Source organism: Heloderma suspectum, chromosome 1 (genome assembly GCF_057233095.1).
Source record: "Heloderma suspectum isolate Gila_16-S chromosome 1, 16-S_ref, whole genome shotgun sequence".
Taxonomy (NCBI): Eukaryota; Metazoa; Chordata; class Lepidosauria; order Squamata; family Helodermatidae; genus Heloderma; species Heloderma suspectum.
This window is the reverse complement of record NC_139458.1, coordinates 138,255,402-138,276,350: the sequence shown is the minus strand read 5'-3', so window position 1 is coordinate 138,276,350 and position 20,949 is coordinate 138,255,402. Positions and strand designations below refer to the sequence as shown.

The following is a 20,949-nucleotide window of genomic DNA, read 5'->3' as shown; positions in this document are numbered from 1 at the left end:
CCCGCTCCGGAGGTTTTTTTAAACATTAAGGCGTTATCCTCGCAGAATTGGGGCTTCTCCGCAATGTTTTTTTTTTCTAATTCAGGCATGATCTTCGAAGATTTGAAGTTGTGAAGCTTTATAGACATTGAAGTTGTGAAGCTTCACAACTTTGAATCTTCGAAGATCATGCCTGAATTAGAAAAAAAAAAACATTGCGGAGAAGCCCCAATTCTGCGAGGATAATGCCTTAATTTAAAAAAAACATCCAGAGCAGGGGATAGGAGGGGTAAAACTAGTCTCATTTGAAGGGATAGAACAACCCCCTGCTCAGTGCAGAAAGCTTGATTCCCAGGCGGTCGCTCATCCAACTACTGACCGGGGCCGACCCCGCTTAGCATCCGAGATCAGACAAGCGCGTGCACATCCAGCCCTTTGCTTGTTGCTGAGGAAACGGGGGCTGCTGAGGAAGCTATGCAATCAGTAGCCAGAAGAAGACATGGGGCCGTTGAGAGCTGTGATTGGACAGGAGGGAAATACAAACACCGCCGTATATGGACAGGCGGGGGAGGGGACTACGACCAGATACGGTAGTGAAGGAGGAAAATCAGAGCACATTAAGGGGAAATACTGGGATATTAGGGTATTGAAAGTGGGAGCACGGAAGTGGGAAATTCCAGTTCCAATTCAAGGTGGCTACTGCGTCGTGTGAAAGGCGGGCGGTGACACCTCATTGGAAGCGGAAAAAGGCAGTAAGTGTCGATCTAGCCTCTCTCTCTCTCTCTCTCTCTTTCACACACACAAGTCCGGGTGCAGTTTTTCCTGGCATGGAGATGCAATGACGTGGAAAGCTTTGCCTGTTGACTTCCTGCCCATCATGCATCTATTAAAGAAAAAGGAGCTCTGCCTGAGAAGCAATGGTACTGTAGCTCCGCACTCAGCCCTTGCTGTGTCACTTGCATACATCTGGGTATTCAGCCTACCCAAACCTTTGCCCATCTGTATGGCAAAAGCAGACTGTTTTCCTTAGGCAAACAATGCCCATTGTGTTGCCTGCAGAATCCAAGGTGCACTGGGTTACCCCACACCACTTGATATACCCTCTTCCAGAGGTTGGCAAGGAGAGACTGCCTCTGTTGGGCCTCCTGTTTAACACAAAAGGGCTGGAAACAGGAGACACTCTTGTTTGTTTACTTGCTTGTCTTTGGGGGGCAAATAGCAGAGCAGGGAGAGGATTTTCAGCAGGAAAGTAAAACGAAGCACTGATCCAGATTAGGAGTGCAGTGCCAGATTGGGGGTCCTGCAGCTCTTTTTCCTTCAAAGCAAGAGTTGTGGTGTTAAGGACACTTTTTTAAAAGTGTGATTAACATAACATGTCATTTGGCCGAGTGCAGTGGTTAATTTATTTTCTAAAATGTTGCTGGGGCTCAAGTCTGGAGACAGCATCCTCTAATTTGGAAGCCTTTATGAGGCCTTTATTTTGCACTGGAGATTCCTCACTTATGGTAATTTGCAGGTCCTTTACACAATGTCATCCTCTTCCAGGGCCTCTCCTGTGCTTTGCAACCCTTTTAGCGGGTTTTTTTCTAACGAGGAAAGTCTGGTATTATTTGTGAATAGCGGGATAAAGCCTAGTGTAATTGCACATTTCCACTATACCACAGCTCCACCTAATGCTTGTGTAGTAGAACATAAGGAAAGGAAGAGAAAGAAAGAAAAATCTGGGGGGAAAACACACGAAAAGGAGCTGAGCTTAATCCTGCAAAGAATCTGGAAACAGAAGCCTCAGTAAAGTGATGTGTTAAAAGCTTCATGTAGAAAAGCTCCTAATCGCCAATAGGTGATAACTCTCTGCAGTTACACAGTGGTGAGGGAAATGCACTCTGCATGTGCACAGGGGCACTTCCATCAATTCCTACTTCATAATTTCAAAGATTCAGTCCTGACATTGAAATGGGAAAACTCAGGATTAGGTCCTGGCCAATTGGCAACTCTAAATACACACCAGGTATTTCTGGCACCTCAAGGGAAGCTCAGTTCAGGTGTCTATAAAATAAGGTATGTTTAAAGGCTGTAATATGGATTTGGATTTACTAACCACCCATTAGAATACTTCCTTAAATGCTCTGTCTTTTGATAAATAAATCCAGTAGATTTCATTTCAATGAAATATCCTTGACAAGGTCTGCTCTGCGTATTTTAAGGTTATTCAGAGCTTTTAAAGGGATGAATACAATCCTCCTCTCCCAGACTTTCACTCTCCGGGGGAGGAGGGGATATCCATGGTGACAGGATTAGTTCACTCTCCACTTTGATGCACTTTTTACTGGAGTAAAATCTGCTCTGTCTGGGGATACACAGGGGTTGAAAGCCTGGATTACCCCAAAGCTAGCCCAGGGCTCTTGGCAGGTCACACGGCATTTTACTATGAATTGTTTGGGTGGCTACTGGGTGGAGTCCATCCATGTCATCATTTAGAGAGCCTGTTCCTTCCCTTCCACTCTCACCTTGTTCCGCCCCTTCTGCTTTCTCTGGCCAGTGTGTGTGTTAGCACCCTTTCCCTCCCCATCCTATGTCCGACCCTCCCCCGCCCAATTTTTAAAAATGTATTTTCCTTCTAAAACTGCAATAGCGCAATAGTGACAGGACTAAATGCACAGATCCATTGATTTCATTTTACTTGGGGTGCTGGAACCATTGGGTGGAGTAGTTCTTTCCTGGGGGACTTTGCCTATTCCCCCTTGTTTCCCCAGTGGAAGTAGTTTTTCCCATTCCCACTGAGAAAATCCCTAGGAGCGCAGCAGTGACCCCTCACATTACCGCAGCAGTGGGGACACTCAATCACTTTAGATAGCCTGCTTTCAATCTTTAACATATCCCACCCCCACCTTCAGTGCATGTTTACTCAGAAGTAAGAAATAAATCTCACTCTCCTGCAGTGAAAGGTTAAAGGCTAACTTCAGTAACTCCCCTAAAGCGCTCTTTCGCTTCTCCAATGCTCCCTTAGATCGCTGTTGTGAGGTTGTGCTTCTTTGATGTTCTGTAGTTCTCTAAAATCTCTTCTTCGCTTTATCGCTCTATCGCAGTAACTTCTCATTGCGAGCAGGGGGAAAGACAAAGGGAGAAAGCGGTGGGGGGTGGGAAACAAGTCTTCTGAGGCTCAAGCACCTTCTACCACCTTTTGCTGATACAGCAGCTACAACTCTGCCTGTATAGTGACATCCTTGTTTCAATTATCCATGCCCTGGTAATCCTGTTAGATTACTGCAATGCATTGTATGTAGGGCTGCTCTTGAATACAATCCAGAAACTTCAGTTAGTACAAAATATGGCAGCTAGGGGACTGGTTGGAACTGGGCATTCCACACCCAATTCACGATTCCCATGTAAAAATCTGGAATATTCATGAGGATCTGGAACTTGGATCCAAGCTTTTCACCATAGTTGTACCATGAAGTTCTGGATCAGTGCTTTCTATGGTTCAGTCCCTGGACACAGCCATGATTTGTGATTTGATGGTGATTTTGGAGGCATCCCCAGAAAAATCCAGGGGAATCATGAGAATCCATGCCTCAGATCCATGTTTTGCAGCATGACAGTGCCACAAATCCATGGATCCATGATTTTCATAAGTCCATGGACATAGAAATGATCTGTGATTTGCTGGTTATTTTGGTGGCACCTTCTGATAAAAAAAAAATCCATAGGATCCATGCCCCCAAATCCATGTTTTTATGCCATGGTGGTTCTGTGAAGCATGGGAGTATGATTATCATGGATTCATATTTTTACATCACGCTTACTCCATGAAGTACAGAATGAATAATTTTAATACCTTGCTCTGTGACCATGGATGTGATCTGTGATGTAATGATGCATTTGTGGGGACACTATATAAAAATCCAGAGGAACCATAAGGAACTGCGGCTTGAACCCCTTTTCTTTTCTTGCCATCCTGGATCTGAGAAATATAGGATCCATACCACTGGCATGGATTTGCTTTGTGATTCAGCTATGATTTTGGATGCACTACATATAAAATCCAGATGATACCTCAGCATCCATGCCTCGCATAAATGGTTCACACCATTTGAGGTGAAGCAGCAGATCTGGGATCTACTGGGAAGCAGCAGATCTTAGATTCTTAGTGTGCATACGTGGACAAAGATAAGTTCTGTGCTTTGATGGGGGTGGGCAAGCGGGGGGGGGACCCAATGTAAAAATTCAGAGGATCCATACTGAATTGTGTGTCTTATCCATGGTTTTATATCATCACGGTGCTATGAAGCCCCATAGCTATGTTATTTGTCACTCATTCCCTGGGCATGGATGTGTTCTGCGATGTGAAGGTGTTTGGGGGACCTTTCCCTGTAAAAATGATGAGGATCCCTGACTCAGATCCCTGTTTTTGTGACTTGGCTGCACCCACGAGTGGCGCATCCATGATTTTTCTGGTTCAGTCCATGGAGGCAGATGAGCTCTGTGATATGATGGTGATTTGGGGGATTTGCTCCATAAAAATCATATGAAATCACCTTTTTGATTGCATGGATCCTTGTTTTACCCAGTCCCTCCCCAAACTGGCCTATATGTCTGTTCTGCCTGCCCCATGATTTACGGGAATTCGCATCTATCAGGGAATCAATCATCCTTAATTTTTAACTGACTACTACCTGCAGCCAACCAATGAGATATGGAGTCCCCCCCCCCTTCCTTCCCCCATACTCCTCTCTCCGAACACAGCATTAGATAAGGGATGTCACAACAGTTTAGTCCCTCTGTTTCAAGAACTCTGCACAGGAACAGTAATTTCTTGACCTCTTATTTATCTTCCGCTTGAGAATGCCTCGCACTCCCCACCCCTCCTTTGATTAATTTCTGATTTCGTCACATCTTCCAATTATTCCTTTTCAGCAAGCGGAGCTGGGGAAATGGAATTCCCCCGAAGATAGCGAAACTAATGTTTTCCTTGGACACGTGATCAGAGATTGCGAAAAGTGGGAGAGAGAGGTTCTGCAAACAGCCAGGCAGGGAGGGCCAGGAATTAGTTGACGCAGGGAGAAAACTACGTTCCTGGGGGGGATATTCTTCAGAATTCCTCTAGTGAGGAAGTGCTTCAGTGCCTTGCAGGGACGACGCTCGGAGACAAGGCAATCTTCTGTTGGGATTAAACACACGTGTGTATGTGTTTGGCAGGCTGTCCGCCACCATGAAGACCTGGCTGATCCTCCTCTACCTGGCCACTACTGTGACATCAAGTATCTCACAGGTGACTACGGTGAGTAGCAGTTGTTTACACCCACTAGCCCCCCTTTCCCCAGATGCCCTTACTAAGGAGCAAAGGGCAGGATTTACCCCTTCATTGTATTCAGACGTGTGTGTGTGTGTGGTGATGTCCCAATTCTTTCGGCGGCCATGATAACCAATTTAATGATAACCACATGACACCTGGAGAGATGGCAGCTCACAGGGGCAGGCCAAGGCTGTAGGTGGACATATCTGGAATGAAACATGGGGTGGGTGTTTGCCAGCCCAGGGACCCTGCAGTTAGTGCAGCAGGGAAACGATCCTGCTTTGCAAGCCAGGCAAGGGCATGGAGTTAAACTATGGAATTCACTGCCACAAGATGCAGTGATGCCCATCAACTTGGAAGGCTTTCCAAGGGGGATTAGAAAAATTCAAGGAGGAAAAGGCTATCAGTGACTACTAGTCCTGATGGCTATAAATTACCTCTGGTATGCCTCTGTATCGCCAAGGAAGATGAGCAGGAGGGTGCTATTGCAGTCATGTCCTGCTTGTGGGCTTCCTGTTGAGGCATCTGGTTGCCCACTGGGGGAACAGAATGATGGAGCAGACAGGCCTTTGGTCTGCTCCAGCGAGGCTCTTCATACGCTCTTATGACTGAAAGCAAGGCAGGTCACTAGAATTCATATCATGCATGGCCGTGTCAGAGGCCTCAAAGTGCAAGCCAATTCTGGGAGCTTATCCCCATCTTGTGCCTGAAGCATAAGTGATGCCAAAGTGGGGCGAGGGGGCAAGCACTCCGTCAGACAAGTAACATGCTGACCCCCACCCAGTGCTGGACCCCCATGGTTCATGGAAGGCAATTTTTGACGTACTCAGAGCACTTTCTTATCAAATGTATCCTAAGCATGCTTGCTTGAAAGTTAATTCTAGCAAAATCCATAGGTCTTGATTCAGAGAAAATATGTTTAGGAATGAAGCACTATTGTGAAATATATGTACTTCTGTTCCCATTTTTGTTTCTGTTGCCTCCAATGGCTTTTAGAGAGCTCTGTGGCCTAAGTACACAGCAGTTCCAGGTAGCTCACTGGGCAAGGGCCAAACTGCAGACACTGCCGCCTCCAGGGCCAGGCCACGTTTGGTGTTTTCCCGGATGGGCTGAGCCACAGTCTTGACCAACATTCGCCAGCCTTTGAACAGTGGTGCTGCCAGGTAATTTTAGACCCTGGACTTAAGGTGCAGTCCTGTGCATATTCAGACAGAAAAAGGCCTGCAGGACCTTTTTCTGTCTAAACATGCATAGGACTGTGCCCTTAAGGTGCAATCCTATGCATGTTTAGACAGAAAAGAGTCCTACAACACCCAGTATGCCCCAGCCAGCCAAGCTGGCTGGGGCATGCTGGGAGTTGTAGAACTTTTTTGGTCTAAACATGCATAGGATTGTGCCCTTAATGGGCTTATCCAGGATGGGGTGGGAGACCTTAAGACAGCCATGTGCCCTACTCTCAGTAATGTGTGGTTTCTGGAAAAATTTCAATTGAAAAAAAAAAAATCAGTTTGCATTGGGGGGAAAATCAGATGCCCTAGAGACTGATGTAATTTAGCCTGTTAATTTTTTGTCCCAATACAGCCCAAGTATTTGACCTGAAATCCTGAAGGGAAAACATTAAAGGTGCAATCCTATGCGGATCACTGGCAGCCTTCGAACTCAGAGGCCGCTGAGGATCCAATTCCGGGTGGGAGGACAGCGGAGGCGATCTTCGCCTTTGTGTTCCAGCCACCCCGCATTTCTGCTAGACAGGTGATTTTGCCCATTTAGCGGTGGCGCCTCGGAGGGGGAGGGAAGGAGGCTGGGACGGCCATAGGATATAACATGTCGCGGCCATCCCAGTCTCCTCCCCTCCCTGCCCCCGGGAATGCCCCCTTTCCCCATCTCCATGCTCTGTTTTTCCAAGCGTGGAGAGGTAGCTGGCTCCTAGGTGGAGGGGCGGGGAGCGCAGTTTCCTCGCTATGAGGTTGGAGGAAGGGCTCTGACCTCGGAGTCAGGAAACCAAACTATCCTGTGCCCCTGCAGACACTGTCTGGGGGGCATAGGATCGCTCCCTCCAGCACACAGTATGATTTAAATGTTATATTACATAGAAATTTTTATTCAAATATTTGTAAACATTGAAAGATAATAGCATGTATTTCTCTCACATTGTTTAAATTTAAGAAAAGAACAAAGCTACTGAAAACTGTTGACACACTAATTACTGTTGGCAACCCAAAGAACTGCACATGATATGCTGACAACCACTGATCTCTTTGAACAGAGTTCAACTCTCTTCCACTGAGGTTGTTAGGACATCTTCCGTTTCACTGTCAATAATTAGTTCCATTTCCTATTGAGGCACATATGTATTTCAATGACATATATTATTATATATGTACCTTCTCGCAAACTTGCTACTGCTGGAATGTGCCCCCTGGGACCCTTCCCAATTTGGAATTTGGCCCCCAGGGCAAAAAAGATTCCCCACTCTGCCATAGTACATAATTGGAGTTCCCCTGTGATCTCCTGTAGAGCTATGTTTTGTTGTTTATTCAGTCAATCGCTTCCGACTCTTCTGACTTCATGGACCAGCCCACGCCAGAGCTTCCTGTCAGCCGTCGCCACCCCCAGCTCCCCCAAAGTCGAGCCCATCACCTCCAGAATATCATCCATCCATCTAGCCCTTGGTCGGCCCCTCTTCCTTTTGCCTTCCACTTTCCCTAGCATCAGCTCCAGGGTATCCTGTCTTCTCATTATGTGGCCAAAGTACTTCAGTTTTGCCTTTAATATCATCCCCTCAAGTGAGCAGTCTGGCTTTATTTCCTGGAGTATGGACTGGTTGGATCTTCTTGCAGTCCAAGGCACTCTCAGAATTTTCCTCCAGCACCACAGTTCAAAAGCATCTATCTTCCTTCGCTCAGCCTTCCTTATGCAGAGTGCCAAATTAGCATCTGTATTGTGATGAGGAGGAGGAGGAGGAGGGCGGGGGAAGAAATAATCTCTTCAGTGCCCATCTTTTTAGGTTAGAGGCAGGGATGAATGGGCTACATTGGCTGAGCTGGAAAATAAGAAAATAAACATTAGGATTCTTCTTTGCTTTGGAACTGGGGGGCAAAGGGAAATGTATGAATTGTGGGTTAATTTAAGAGGAATTTCTCTGGGGCAAAATTAATTGAGGTTGATTTGGTTAGGGTGTTAATTTGGGGGAATAAATTAATAGAAGAGGAATAGATTTAGAGGTAATTTGGGGGTAATGCATGGGATAATAATTTGAAGTGGGCTCGATTTGAAGCAGCATCTGGGTGGGAAATTAAACAGGGATAAATTAATTGTAGATGAACTGGTTTGGGGTGACCTGGGTTGGACATTAATTTAGGATAGGGTGCAAATTACTTGAAGAATGTATTTGGGGTGATCTGAGTGGGTAATTAATGTGAAGTAAATTAATTGAAGGGGGATTGCTTTGGATGGGCAATTAATTATCTATTACAGCAAAAAGATGTAGGATCAAAAAGATTGTTTGGGGGCTCAGACCCCACCTCTGCCTTGAACTCTAGTTTCTTGGGCAAATTATCAGTCTCTCAGTTTCACCAATTTGCCTTCTGTGAAATGGATGTTTTGTTGCAGTAGATTATGTCATGTCAAATATGTAGTTTGGTGTTCGTGGCCCAGACCCAACCTCTGCTTTGTACTTGGCTTGTGGTCTTGGGCAACTCACTTGTCTCCATCTAGTCCAGCACTCTATAGCAGTGGCCAGCCAAACATTTTTGGAAAGCTTAAAAGCAGCAAGGGACAAGGACAACAGCCTTCTCCTGTCATTTGCCCTCAGTATTTTGTTCTGAGCCCTGTCTCTGTGCATGAGAAAATGGAAAGGCCATGTGTGGTGTTGTCTGTCAGACCTTCGTGATAATACCCCATCTCTAAAATGGGTACATGTTTTCTAGATCTTCTACGTGTTTAATTCCATCATCATATAGTGCATATCATGTACCTGACTTGTAATCTGTGGTTTGTCTCACTTTCTTGAGGTTTCCGCTCTAGGTTATTTGCTGCTTTCTGAGTGTAGCACCCCATAATTGATCTTATGTTGCTCTATGGGGCCTGATATCCTGTGTGGATGGTATTCTTTAGCATGCCGGAGGTGCATGTAGATGAAGAGAATGCTTTCTGTGACTCTGCCTCCTGACCCTTGGCCAGCCAGTTTCTAGCTCCTGGCCTGATCCTCTAGGCTCTGCCTCATCACCCACCACGCTTTTCTGGTACGACTGGCTTGGCAAAGTAGGTGGGCCTTGTAGCGCCCCAAGCTTTTGGAGGCACCAGCTGCCACTTGTGAGAAGCAGTTTCCCAAGAGAAACGGATCACGCCTAGTGCATGCTTAACATGCTGTGGGAATCAGGGTCCTGCATGTTCTTTCCCCTTGACCTTGTCTTCTAACGATATTTAATAGACAGCTGATACCAAATATCATTTGCCTGAAGGTCTGTCCTTCTTTCCTCCATGCCCCCTGCCTTGCATCAAGTAGGTGGCCGATAAAAGAGTAGCTCGCCTTCTTCAAGAAGATTTGACTGATCATCTGGATTGGAACAGTTACTTCATTTTATGACTGGTTCCAAAACACATCATAACATTGTAGCTGCCAGCACTTGTTGAAGTATTTGTTAATTCTAGAGGTAGGACACAGCTCATGCAGTTTCAGTTTAAATAAGAAGCACATTTATTGATTTCAGTAAGACAGGAAACTAGGAGCAGGAAACTTTGCGGCCTTCCAGATGGACTAAACGGGCCTTTGGTCAGATCCAGCAAGCAGGGGTGTCATCACCTGGGCACGGGCCCTGGATCTTTTTGAGCTGCGCCCCGGATCTTTTGAGCTGTCCTAATTGCCTTTTTTTTTTTACATTTTCCCATTGACTTGCATTGGAAAACAGAAACGGCCATAACGTTTTTAGTTTGTATGATAAATACATGAAATTTGGAGATCTGGTAGCCCCCATGGATCTGATTAAACCTGCCCAATTTCAGGCAGATAGGTCCAGTGGATTTTGTGCTAGTCACAGGTAACATTTGCTTTTTTCAAGAAAATCTATCAAAGCAAAGAGCTATATATATTTTTTGTGCTTCCACATAAGTGCATGGAATATGGGGACCTGGCAGCCCCCATGGAGCTGACTGAACCTGCAAAATTTCAGACAGTTAGGTCCAGTGGCTTTTGTGCTAGCCATGCATAAAGTTTCCTTTTCTCAAAGACTAAAACAAAAAGTAAAAGCTGTCAAGCCACACAGGGGATTGTGTTAGGATTCTGATCCTAATTAGGATTCTAATCAGAATCTAATTAGGATTCTGATCCTAATCAGAAGGAGTTTAAGGTGACCATTAAGAGGTCACTATCCCTAATCTCTAGTATAGGGGTTTGTTTGTTTGTTTGTTTGTTTGTTTTTGTGGTGCGAAAAACCTTTCTCCCCCTACTTTTCTGCTCTTACATGCCCACTGTTGGGAGCTTGCTTGCAATGACACTTTGAAGAGGGAGAAGGAAGGGAAGAAATTGCTCCATGTGAAGTACCGGTATTTCACACAGCATCTGATTTTACTGCCACAAACTGGAACCTTTGGCTTCTGAAGAAGTTTAGTAGCTTCAGTACAGCAAGGATCCAATCAGCCTCCACAAACTTCTTTCTCCCCCTCCACTTTAATTTCTCCTAAATAGCTGTAGGACTCAAATTATTCCAAAAGGAGGGTTAGGACTATGTGGCGTCATGATTGAGGAGGATTTTAAATTGCTGAGGCTTTTAAATAGGTTCTACAGTTTTAAAAAGGTAGAAAAAGCCCTCAGCCACTTCACCTCATAATGTTAATTTAAGTACGTGCAATCCTTACAAAACCTCCAAAGCCTCCTAAATTCCTCTGAAGTATTACCTCTCTGAAAGGAGCCACTTGGCCTAGGGGATTCTCTCTACCTTACCCTCCCCGACGCATTTCCAGTCACCATTCTTCTTTTTTTCTTCCTTCCCCTATCCTGTTCTTTCTTTCTCTTCTTCATTCCACCCAGAGCATATCTTGGGGAATTCTTAAAGAGAATTCTGTTTGGTGGGCAAAAGAAGTTCTGAACTGTATTTGACTTTATACAAACAGACAAGAGGGTTGGTTTTTCTCCTTCTCACTCAGTCTTTAAGAAAGGGAAAGGGGCAAAGGGAAGGGAAAGCAAATCACTCCCTCCCCCAAATTGGAGAACTCCACTTCCACATGAACTGCTGCACCTATCCTTCTGAAACTTCGCTGGTTTCTTACTAAGGGACAACTCTAGGCTGTCTGTAATTTTCAGAACAATGGTCCACAAGGCAAATAGGGAGATATGTATGTCCTCTTTTGGGGACCTCAAAATGTCAAGGCTACCACTGCACAAAAACCCTTGTAGCTATCATTCTGAAATTCTGAAATTTGGCAGACATGATCTCCTCTGATGGGGCAATGAATCCTGAAATGTGTATCCAATTCTTCCAAGCAATAAAAATGTTATTGGCAGTTCTCTTTAAAAGAAAATAAAAATATAAACCCTGCACCTATTTTTCTGACATTGGGCTGAGGAAAGAAGGGAAGTGAAAAGCAAGGGAGAAAGGGGAAGATATACCCAACTGAATGCAGATTTCCAGAGAACAGCAAGGAGAGACAAGAAGGCCTTCTTAAATGAACAATGCAAAGAAATCAAGGAAAACAATAGAATGGGAAAGACTAGAGAACTCTTCAAGAAAATTGGAGATATCAAGGGAACGTTTTGTGCAGACGGGCATGATAAAGGACAAAGAAGGCAGGGACCTCACAGAAGCAGATGAGATTAAAAAGAGGTGGAAAGAATACACAGAAGAACTATACAGGAAAGATCTTAATGTCCCTGATAGCCATGATAGTACAGTCACTGAACTTGAGCTGGACATCCTAGAAAGTGAAGTCAAGTGGGCCTTAGGAAGCATTACTAACAACAAAGCTAGCGGAGATGACAGTATTCCAGCTGAGCTATTTAAGATCCTAAAAGATGATGCTGTTAAAGCGCTGCACTCAATATGCCAACAAATTTGGAACCCTCAACAGTGGCCGCAAGACTGGAAATGGTCAGTTTACATTCCAATTCCAAAGAAGGGCAATGCCAAAGAGTGTTCAAACTACCGTACAATTGTGCTCATTTCACATGCCAGCAAGGTCATGCTCAAAATCCTACCAGCTAGGCTTCAGCAGTATGCGAACCGAGAACTACCGGAAGTACAAGCGGGGTTTCAAAGAGGCAGAGGAACTAGAGATCAAATCGCCAACATTCGCTGCATCATGGAGAAAGCAAGAGAATTCCAGAAAAAACGTCTATTTCTGCTTCACTGACAATTCTGCTAAAGCCTTTGATGGTGTAGATCACAACAAACTGTGGCAAATTCTTAAACAGATGGGAGTACCAGACCACCTTACCTGTCTCCTGAGAAACCTGTACGAGGATCAAGAAGCAACACTAAGAACCGGACATGGAACAACCGATTGGTTCAAAATTGGGAAAGGCGTACGACAAGGCTGTATATTGTCGCTTATTTAACTTATATGCAGAGTACATCATGAGAAACGCCGGGTTGGATGAATCACAGGTTAGAATTAAGATTGCCGGGAGAATTATCAACAACCTCAGATACACAGATGATACCACCCTAATGGCAGAAAGCGAAGAGGATCTCAAGAGCCTCTTGTTGAGGGTGAAAGTGGAGAGTGCAAAAGCTGGTTTGAAACTCAACATTAAAAAAACGAAGATCATGGCATCTGGCCGCATCACTTCCTGGCATACAGAAGGGAAAGAAATGGAAGCAGTGACAGATTTTACTTTCTTGGGCTCCAAGATCACCGCAGACGGTGACTGTAGCCATGAAATTAAAAGACCCTTGCTCCTTGGGAGGAAAGCTATGGCAAACCTAGACAGCATAGTAAGTAGCAGAGACATCACCTTGCCGACAAGGGATCGTATAATCAAAGCTATGGTTTTTCCAGTAGCAACGTATGGCTGTGAGAGCTGGACTATAAGGAAGGCTGAGTGCCAAAGAATTGATGCTTTCGAACTGTGGTGCTGGAGAAGACTCTTACGAGTCCCCTGGACTGCAAGGAGGTCAAATCAGTCCATCCTAAAGGAAATCAATGCTGAGTGCTCATTGGAGGGACAGATACTGAAGCTGAAGCTCAAATATTTTGGCCACCTAATGCGAAGAGAAAACTCACTGGAAAAGACCCTGATGCTGGGAAAGATTGAAGGCAAAAGGAGAAGGGGACGGCAGAGGATGAGATGGCTAGATAGCATCACCGATGCAATGAATGTGAACTTGAGCATGCTCCGGGAGACAGCGCAGGACAGGAAGGCCTGGCGTGCTATGGTCCATGGGGTCACGAAGAGTCGGACATGACTTAACGACTGAACAACAACAATCCCCTTCTAGGGGCCTACTGTGCCTGAAATTATCATCCTGTTCTGACCAAGAGAAAGAAGTTAGTTTTTTTTTCTAATTTCCCATGATAAAAGACTCATTTTTCCAAACCTTGACTCAAGTTTGGTGCTGAGCTGAAGTGGACTGACAACAAATTGGCCCAAGCAGAAGCAGTATGTTTTCCAAAATGCTGAATCGGGGTCTGAGTTGAAGTGGGGTGGGGGGTCAGTGCACACTTCTTATGTATGTATGTCATCTATGCACACATGCGCACACACACATAGAGAAAGAGAGGTGCGATAAGACTCAGATATGTATGGGCCTGTGCCACGGATCTTTTAAAAACCTAGCAATGCCCCTGCCAGCAAGGTTCTTCTTATGCTCTTTCAAAAGAACGCATAAGAAGAGCCCTGTTGGATCAGACCAAGGCTCAATCTAGTCCAGCGTTCTGTTCACACAGTGGCCAGCCAGCTGTCAACCAGGAACCCACAAGCAGGACACGAGCCCAACAGCACCCTCCCGCCCATGTTCCCCAGCAACTGGTGTACACAGGCTCACTGCCTCTGGTACTAGAGGTAGCACATAGGTAGCAAGGCAGGTCACTAGACTTCATATCATGCATGTCCATGCCAGAGGCCGCATATTGCAAGTCAGCTGTAGGAGCTCGTCCCCTGCTTCTGCCGGAAGCATAAGTGGTGCCAAAGTGGGGTGAGGGGGGCAAGTGCTCCAGATAGTTTCTAGTTAAAGACAAAGCACATTTATCTGTTATGGTTTGCTTAATGGAGATTGATCTGTCCACAACCACTTGCATCAAGAAAGAGGTGGATGACAGAACAAAGGAAGCTATGACCCCCTCTTTCTTTTCAGGATGATGGAAGTGAAGAATTGGAAATCCAAGACAAGGCGTCTAAGAACATATTTTTGGAATTGGTGCAGCACTTCCTCAGAAAGGTGTGACGCTTAATCCAGATTAGAACAGGAATCAGGGTTGATTAAAAAAAAGAATGATTTTTAAAACTAAAAAAATCAGATTCTTAAAATTTAAATTGGATTTTTAACATTTAAATCAGATTTTGATTTTTTTCTTAAAACAATTAGTAAAAAAAGCCTAAGTCAAATATATAATCATGAACTGATTATACAACTTCTAATTATATACTATGAATATATTAACAGCAGTTTATGGGGATGGGAGATAACCTGATCTGTTCTGCACTTGCATGCTGCCTGTCCGTCCATCCGTCTCTCTCTCTCTCTCTCTCTCTCTCTCTCTGTGTCTCTCTGTCTGTCTCTCTCTTGGCCTTGCCTCTCTCTAGGTGCAAAGATAGAGAAGGTCAATGAATAGAGAATTTGGGGACACGGAGTAGATCTGAACAAGGAGGAGGAGTCTGGAAATAAATGCAAGGGATAGGGGAGGGGAATAGAAAGTGAAACCAAAAGTGAACAGAACATATTCCTGCAGTCCTGACTCCTGAAGAAATTTCTGCTGCATGTGTCCTCCACTGTGTACCCACCTTCTAATGAAACCTGCATCTCTGAATATGTATTAAGGTTATATTAAACAATAATGTACTTATATTAAAAATGATGATAAACAGAATCTTCCTCACTAGTGATGTAAACTGTGATTTAAATAATTAAAATTGAGTCTTTCAGAGAAGCGATTTAAATCATGATTTAAATCAACTGGATTTAAATCAAATCAACCCTGTCAGGAATTGCTTATTTCATCCTACTCTTATTCCAAATTTTAGTTGGCAACACTTGTTGAATTATCTTCACCTTAGAGCTAGAACACAACCAAATCAGAAAAGAGTTTCTATGTAAATAAGAAATTGATTGATTGTTCATGATAAACAGGAGAACATAGATTTAGGTAATGGGGATTTATTTCTCCATGATATCTTGCATCAAGGAGGAAGCTAATGACAGAAAAAGAGAAACTGGGACTCTCCTCCCTTTCAGGTCATTGGGAAGACTGAAGAATCTGAGTTGTATCAAGACACAAATACCAGCAGCAGAGATACTGGGGGAGAATGGACACTCTTCAGGAAGAAGCTGGACTTTCACACTGAGGTATCACTGCTAATCCAAATTAGAATAAGAATTAATTACTGCTCGCCTCTATTTTTAGTCTAAAAATCATTTTTAATTGATCATGCTTAAACTTTAGCTGCTGACCCATCTTGCATTCATTATCATTGAGCAAGAGAACTCTGAGGCTTTCTTCACACGGAGCTTTTATCCTGGGATTGAGATTGCTCCTTCACAGAAGTTTGCAGGCTCTTTACATGACTCAGTGACCCTCCAGGGCGTCTCCTGCACTAAATGTCCTTTGTTCCATTTTTAAATAGATCGCAGATAATGAGCTATCAAATTACCCCGTTGTGTTTCACTTGAATTCCCTCTGTGAAAAGAGGAAAAGCGGCAAGAAGAGGAGCGAGATTGACGAAAGATAATGGAAGAATCAGATACAGGGGAAAGAGGAAGGGGGAAAGGCAACGGGTGAAAAAGGGGGTTATCCTGATTCTGCATTTAAAACGGAAGCAGAGAGCCCCATTTTAAATGCAGGATTTTAGGCTGGTGCTGCCCTGAGAATGCCAAACAGGAGCCATTACTCTTACTTTAGAGCAGCCATTCCCAGTGCTTTTAAGATTTTTATTTTGTTCCTTAAGATTTTATTTTTATTTTTTTAACCGGGAGGCTGGCATGCTGCAAAGTGAAGGGCTGCCCTTCAATGCCCTATTTAATTGAGTTCAAAAGAGTGGTTTTGTGTTTTGGAGCTCAGACCCCGCCTCTGTCTTGTACTTAATTTCTTGAGCAATTTACTTTTCTTTTAGTCTCATCAGTTTGCCTTCTGGGAAATGAATGTTTTGTGACTGGCCCCGTCTATCATGGCAGCCATTTTATGAATGGGCAAGCCTTCCCCCATGGCAGCCATTTTATGAGAGCTCCCACAACTCCCAGAGAGCTCCCTGGAAAGCCTTGTCTAGAAGCAAGCATTTTGAACAAAAGAGATGCAGATCAATGAAACAAGCAACCTAGTCAGGTTCTCCTTTGGAGGCTGCCTCTACAGTTTAACATGTCAAGGGACCAAAAATATTCTGAGGAACTTTTGGCCAAACTACACAGTACGTTAAATGTGCTGTTGCATTCAACGTGACTGTTTTTTAAAAACACAAATAGCAGGCACGGAGGGTTTATTAGGATTACGATCTCAGTAAGTAGCAGAGAGGAGTTCAACCCTTTTGTCAGGGATGAATCCAGGTGCCTTGAGATGTCTGACAGCTCTGCTTCTGAATCAGAGTTGGAGCAGCTAGATCAGAGGCCGGAGGGGAGACTCTCTCTAGTGAGCCAAGACGCTGGGAGAAATTCCTCTGAAGACCTTAACAAACAGATGGTCCAGGCTGAGTCCCTACCTCCTACCTCCACTGTGAGAACTCAAGTTTCTGAGGAGGAGGAGGAGGAGGGTGAGGGGAGTGAGTTGAGAGACACTAGGGTGCGTTGCAAAGCAAAGTGGGAAATGTTAGGGGCAGGGCTCAGACACCCTGCCAGGATAGCCGCTCTTGGAAGCCAGTGTAGGAGGGAGCCACCCTAAGGGAGGGGCATCACTGAGAAGCAACTCTGGCCGTGACGTTCACACCCAAACTGTCGGCAACTTCACTACTCTCTGGTTCATCTCCTCTAATTAGGGATCACGGATTAGTTGTTTAGGGTCCTGAAGCAGTCTGAAATTTTCCTGGAATCTGCATTTGTAGAGAGGCTTGTGTCTAGCAAAATAAAGTTGTATTAGCCTGAAGCTTTGTCTCCTTGTGGTGTTGATTATGAAGGGGGAAGGACGATCCACTTCTGATACCTTCCTCCTCCTACCACAGTCCCACAACATCTCTACACCAGCCTAAAATTCCGCTTTTAAAACGGGGCTTTCTGCTTCCCTTTTAAATGCAGGATCATGGCAGACTCCCTTTACATGCACTTCCTTTCCCCCACTTTCCCCCCTCCTTTCCTCCCTTATCTGAGTCTTCCATACATTTCATTATACAGCCACTAGATGGCACTGTGGTCTAGCTCCTCTTGTTTTCCCCTTTTCATGAGGGGAACTCAAGGAGAACTCAAGCAGGGTAATTGGATAGCTCATTATCTCTGATCTTTTAAAAAATGGAATAGAGGTCTTCTAGTGTGGAAAACGTCCTGGAGGTTGACGACGTTATCTAAAGGACCCTCAAACTTCTGTGAGTAACCAATCTCAACAGCAGGATAAAAGCTCTGTGTGAAGAAGCCCCCAATGAAAATCATCCCCCTGAAGTTGCTATTTCCAGTAGAGCAGGGGGAAATTCGCATTGGCACCAGTGAGAGCTTTCCTCCCAATGAAATAGCAGCTTCAGGGGAGGGACAATTTTCTTTAGACTGGAGCAGAGGGGAAAGCATCATACTCCAGGCCTGCTGGAGTCCTCAGTAGCAATACCCCCACCATGCACCTGCTATTTTTGTTTTTTTAAAAAAAAACAATCACATTGAATACAGTGAGATATCTAAGTCCTTACAGTGTAGTTTGGCCCTTACAGTGTCTTCTATGTGAGGGGTTTCCCAGGAATAAAGTTGTGTCAAACCCATATAGGTGGGGGCATATCAAAACTTGTTGTCTCACGGGAGATTGTGATTAATATGAAAAAAACCTAATAGCTTGTTCTTGAAGTTCCATGGTCAAGAAACAGTGGTTAGGAGCCGGCAAAAAGTGCATAAAACTCTTACTGTTGCTGATTAATAAAAGCACCAGTGGTGCTTCCAGACAGAGGGCTCCTAACGCTAACGGTCAGAAGGTCTTGTGCTGCTATTCCATCTTTTTCTCCTTAACGGAGAGACAGAGGTGGTGAGAAAACATGGGAGGGTTACAAGTGGAAGACAGTGTTATCTGGACCTCATCCCTGTAAAATTCCGAGGATGAGGCAGGGTGGTAGTGGGATGAAAGCCTCATCTAGAAGCACCCCAACTCTGTCTGTGGGTTCTTCCAGATGTGGGGGGTGGGGATTGTTTCCTTGCACTAGCAATCAGAAGGCAATTTTGCAGCTGTTCTGTCTTTTTTTCCCCCCCTAATGGATTTCCTGCAGTAAGAAAAAAAGGCAGAGGAAGTGGTGGGAAAACATGGAAGGGTTACGAGTTGAAGAAGGTGATGTCTGAACCCTCCTGTAAAATTCTGTGAATCAGACAGGGCAATGGCATGATAAAAGTCTTGTCTGAAAGCACTCCAACTATATAAGGCATTATGCATTATGGTATAACTATAATGTATTGTTAACTACTACAGCATACTACTACTCTAAACTTTTAAAGGTTTTATATTTTATTATGTCATATTTGGGGGGTTTAACTTTTGTGAACCAACCCAGAAAACTTTGGCTGTTGGGCAGTATGAAAATGTAGTAAATAATAAAATGAATAATACTACTTGACAGGAGATTCCAGATGATGCTGGAGAGAGTATAAAGACAATGACAGAAGAAGGACAAAAAGAAGGGAGTCATGAGAAAGAAGAAACTACTGACTTGAATGTTACATCTAATGAAATTCGAGGGGAAGAAGAGAATAATGGTACCGCTACTACTTTAAAACAGACAAACGACTTTGAGGTTCACATCCAAGAAAGTCTGAATGCCACCGAACCGTCTGCTAGAGCATCAACCACAGCTCCCACAACAGCAGAGACAACTACTGAAACCAGTTGCCTGTCCCCAAACTGCCAACCACGCAGTAACCCGTGGGCGGCATGTTCTTATCCCACTCCAGAGGATGACATGGAATTGTCCGAGGCTGTAACTGAATTTGCAGTGGAGATCTATAGAACAGCAATCCGACGTGGAAAGCATGACTCTAACTTCGTCTTCTCACCCGTCAGTATTTCAACAATGCTCTCCAACCTCTTGCTAGGTAAGGCTACACTGTCAAGTAGGTACATAATTGCTACGAACTGCCTCTGCCTCTGCATCTGTTAATATTTTTCTACATGGAGATGGGGGTATATCCATCGTATATGAAGCGCAGCATGAGTGTTCCTTCTGCTAGGACATGTCTCAGCACATGTCAGCTCTTTGATTCATGTAACTGAATCCCTCACACTATATTTCAAATATTGCTATATACTTATTTATTTATTTACCACCCCATAGCTGAAGCTGTCTGGGCAGCTGACAAAAATTGAAACCTCAAGGTACAGCATAAAACAACATAAAATATGAAAGCTTAAAACTACAATATAAAAGTATAACCAGAATAAAACCTAGCAGCAATGCAAAGATTTAAAATACAGATTTAAAACGCTAGAGCTAAAAGACTAGAATGCCAAAATACTGGGGAATAAAAAGGTCTTCACCTGGCGCTGAAAAGACTACAATGTGGGAGCCAGGTGAACCCTCCAGGGAGTTCATTCCATAGCCGGGGTGCCACAGCAGAAAAGGCCCTCTACATATACATACGTTTTCCTATGCAGAGATTATGTCTGTGTAAGAAAAATGTAAGTTATGAAGCATCCCTCAGACCCCTTGCAGATGTCCCTTATTTAGATATGATTATGTATATACTGCCATCTCTTTAACCCATAACTGTCTTGCATTTCTGTTTTGGGGAGACTGTGATTCTGTGTCACCATCTTGATTCATTTAAGCTTAAGCCCCATACTTTTTTTTTTACTGAAAGCGGCTCCCTGGTGGTTTTGCCACCATGTGCCATGTCCCCCTCCCAGCATTAAATCCTGGGTGTGCCTCTGTGACCTGGCAGTGATGTGGTCAAGGGGATTAAGTGCCCCATTCCCCCTTGTTTCCCTGATCAAAGTAGCTTTTCCCATTGAGAAACTCCCCAGGAATGCAGCAGCGACCCCTCACATTACCGCAGTAGTGGGGACACTCAATCACCTTAGCTGGCCTGCTTTTAACCTTAAACATATCTCCCCTGCCCTTTCTGTGCATGTTTACTCGGAAGTAAGAAATAAGTTTCGCTCCCCTGCAGTGAATCTTTAACGTATCTCTATGCATTCAGAACCACAGGTCTCATCTACAAACCTCTTCCAGCTTCTCCAGGGTATTTCGCTAAAGCAGTAAAGGTTTAAAGGCTAACTTTTGGGTTTATAGGAGCTTCTCATTGTGAGCAGGGAGAAGGAGAAATGGGGGGGTTGGAAGCAATAACTCTGGCAGAGTGCTGGAATGGGGCAAAATTGGGGGGCTGGGCTGCTCCAAGGGGGGGCGGCCTTCAGATGCTGCACTC

At 44.5% G+C, this 20,949-nt stretch overlaps 1 protein-coding gene across 5 annotated transcripts in view; it reads left to right on the top strand.

The window, feature by feature from the left end:
- The first annotated feature begins 593 nt into the window (after positions 1-593).
- Positions 594-20,949, top strand: part of SERPING1 (serpin family G member 1) — a 38,810-nt gene continuing 18,454 nt past the window's right edge. The window contains exons 1-5 of one of the 5 annotated variants that reach the window (XM_084860106.1): positions 594-731; positions 5,176-5,257; positions 14,563-14,646; positions 15,661-15,771; positions 19,149-19,620. In XM_084860106.1, the coding sequence (XP_084716232.1) occupies positions 5,189-5,257; positions 14,563-14,646; positions 15,661-15,771; positions 19,149-19,620 (736 nt within the window). In that variant the 5' untranslated portion in view covers positions 594-731; positions 5,176-5,188. Of the gene's footprint in view, positions 732-4,726; positions 4,785-5,004; positions 5,258-14,562; positions 14,647-15,660; positions 15,772-19,148; positions 19,621-20,949 lie in introns of those variants that run through there. The other 4 variants (XM_084860102.1, XM_084860131.1, XM_084860121.1 and 1 more) reach the window with 4 other exon arrangements.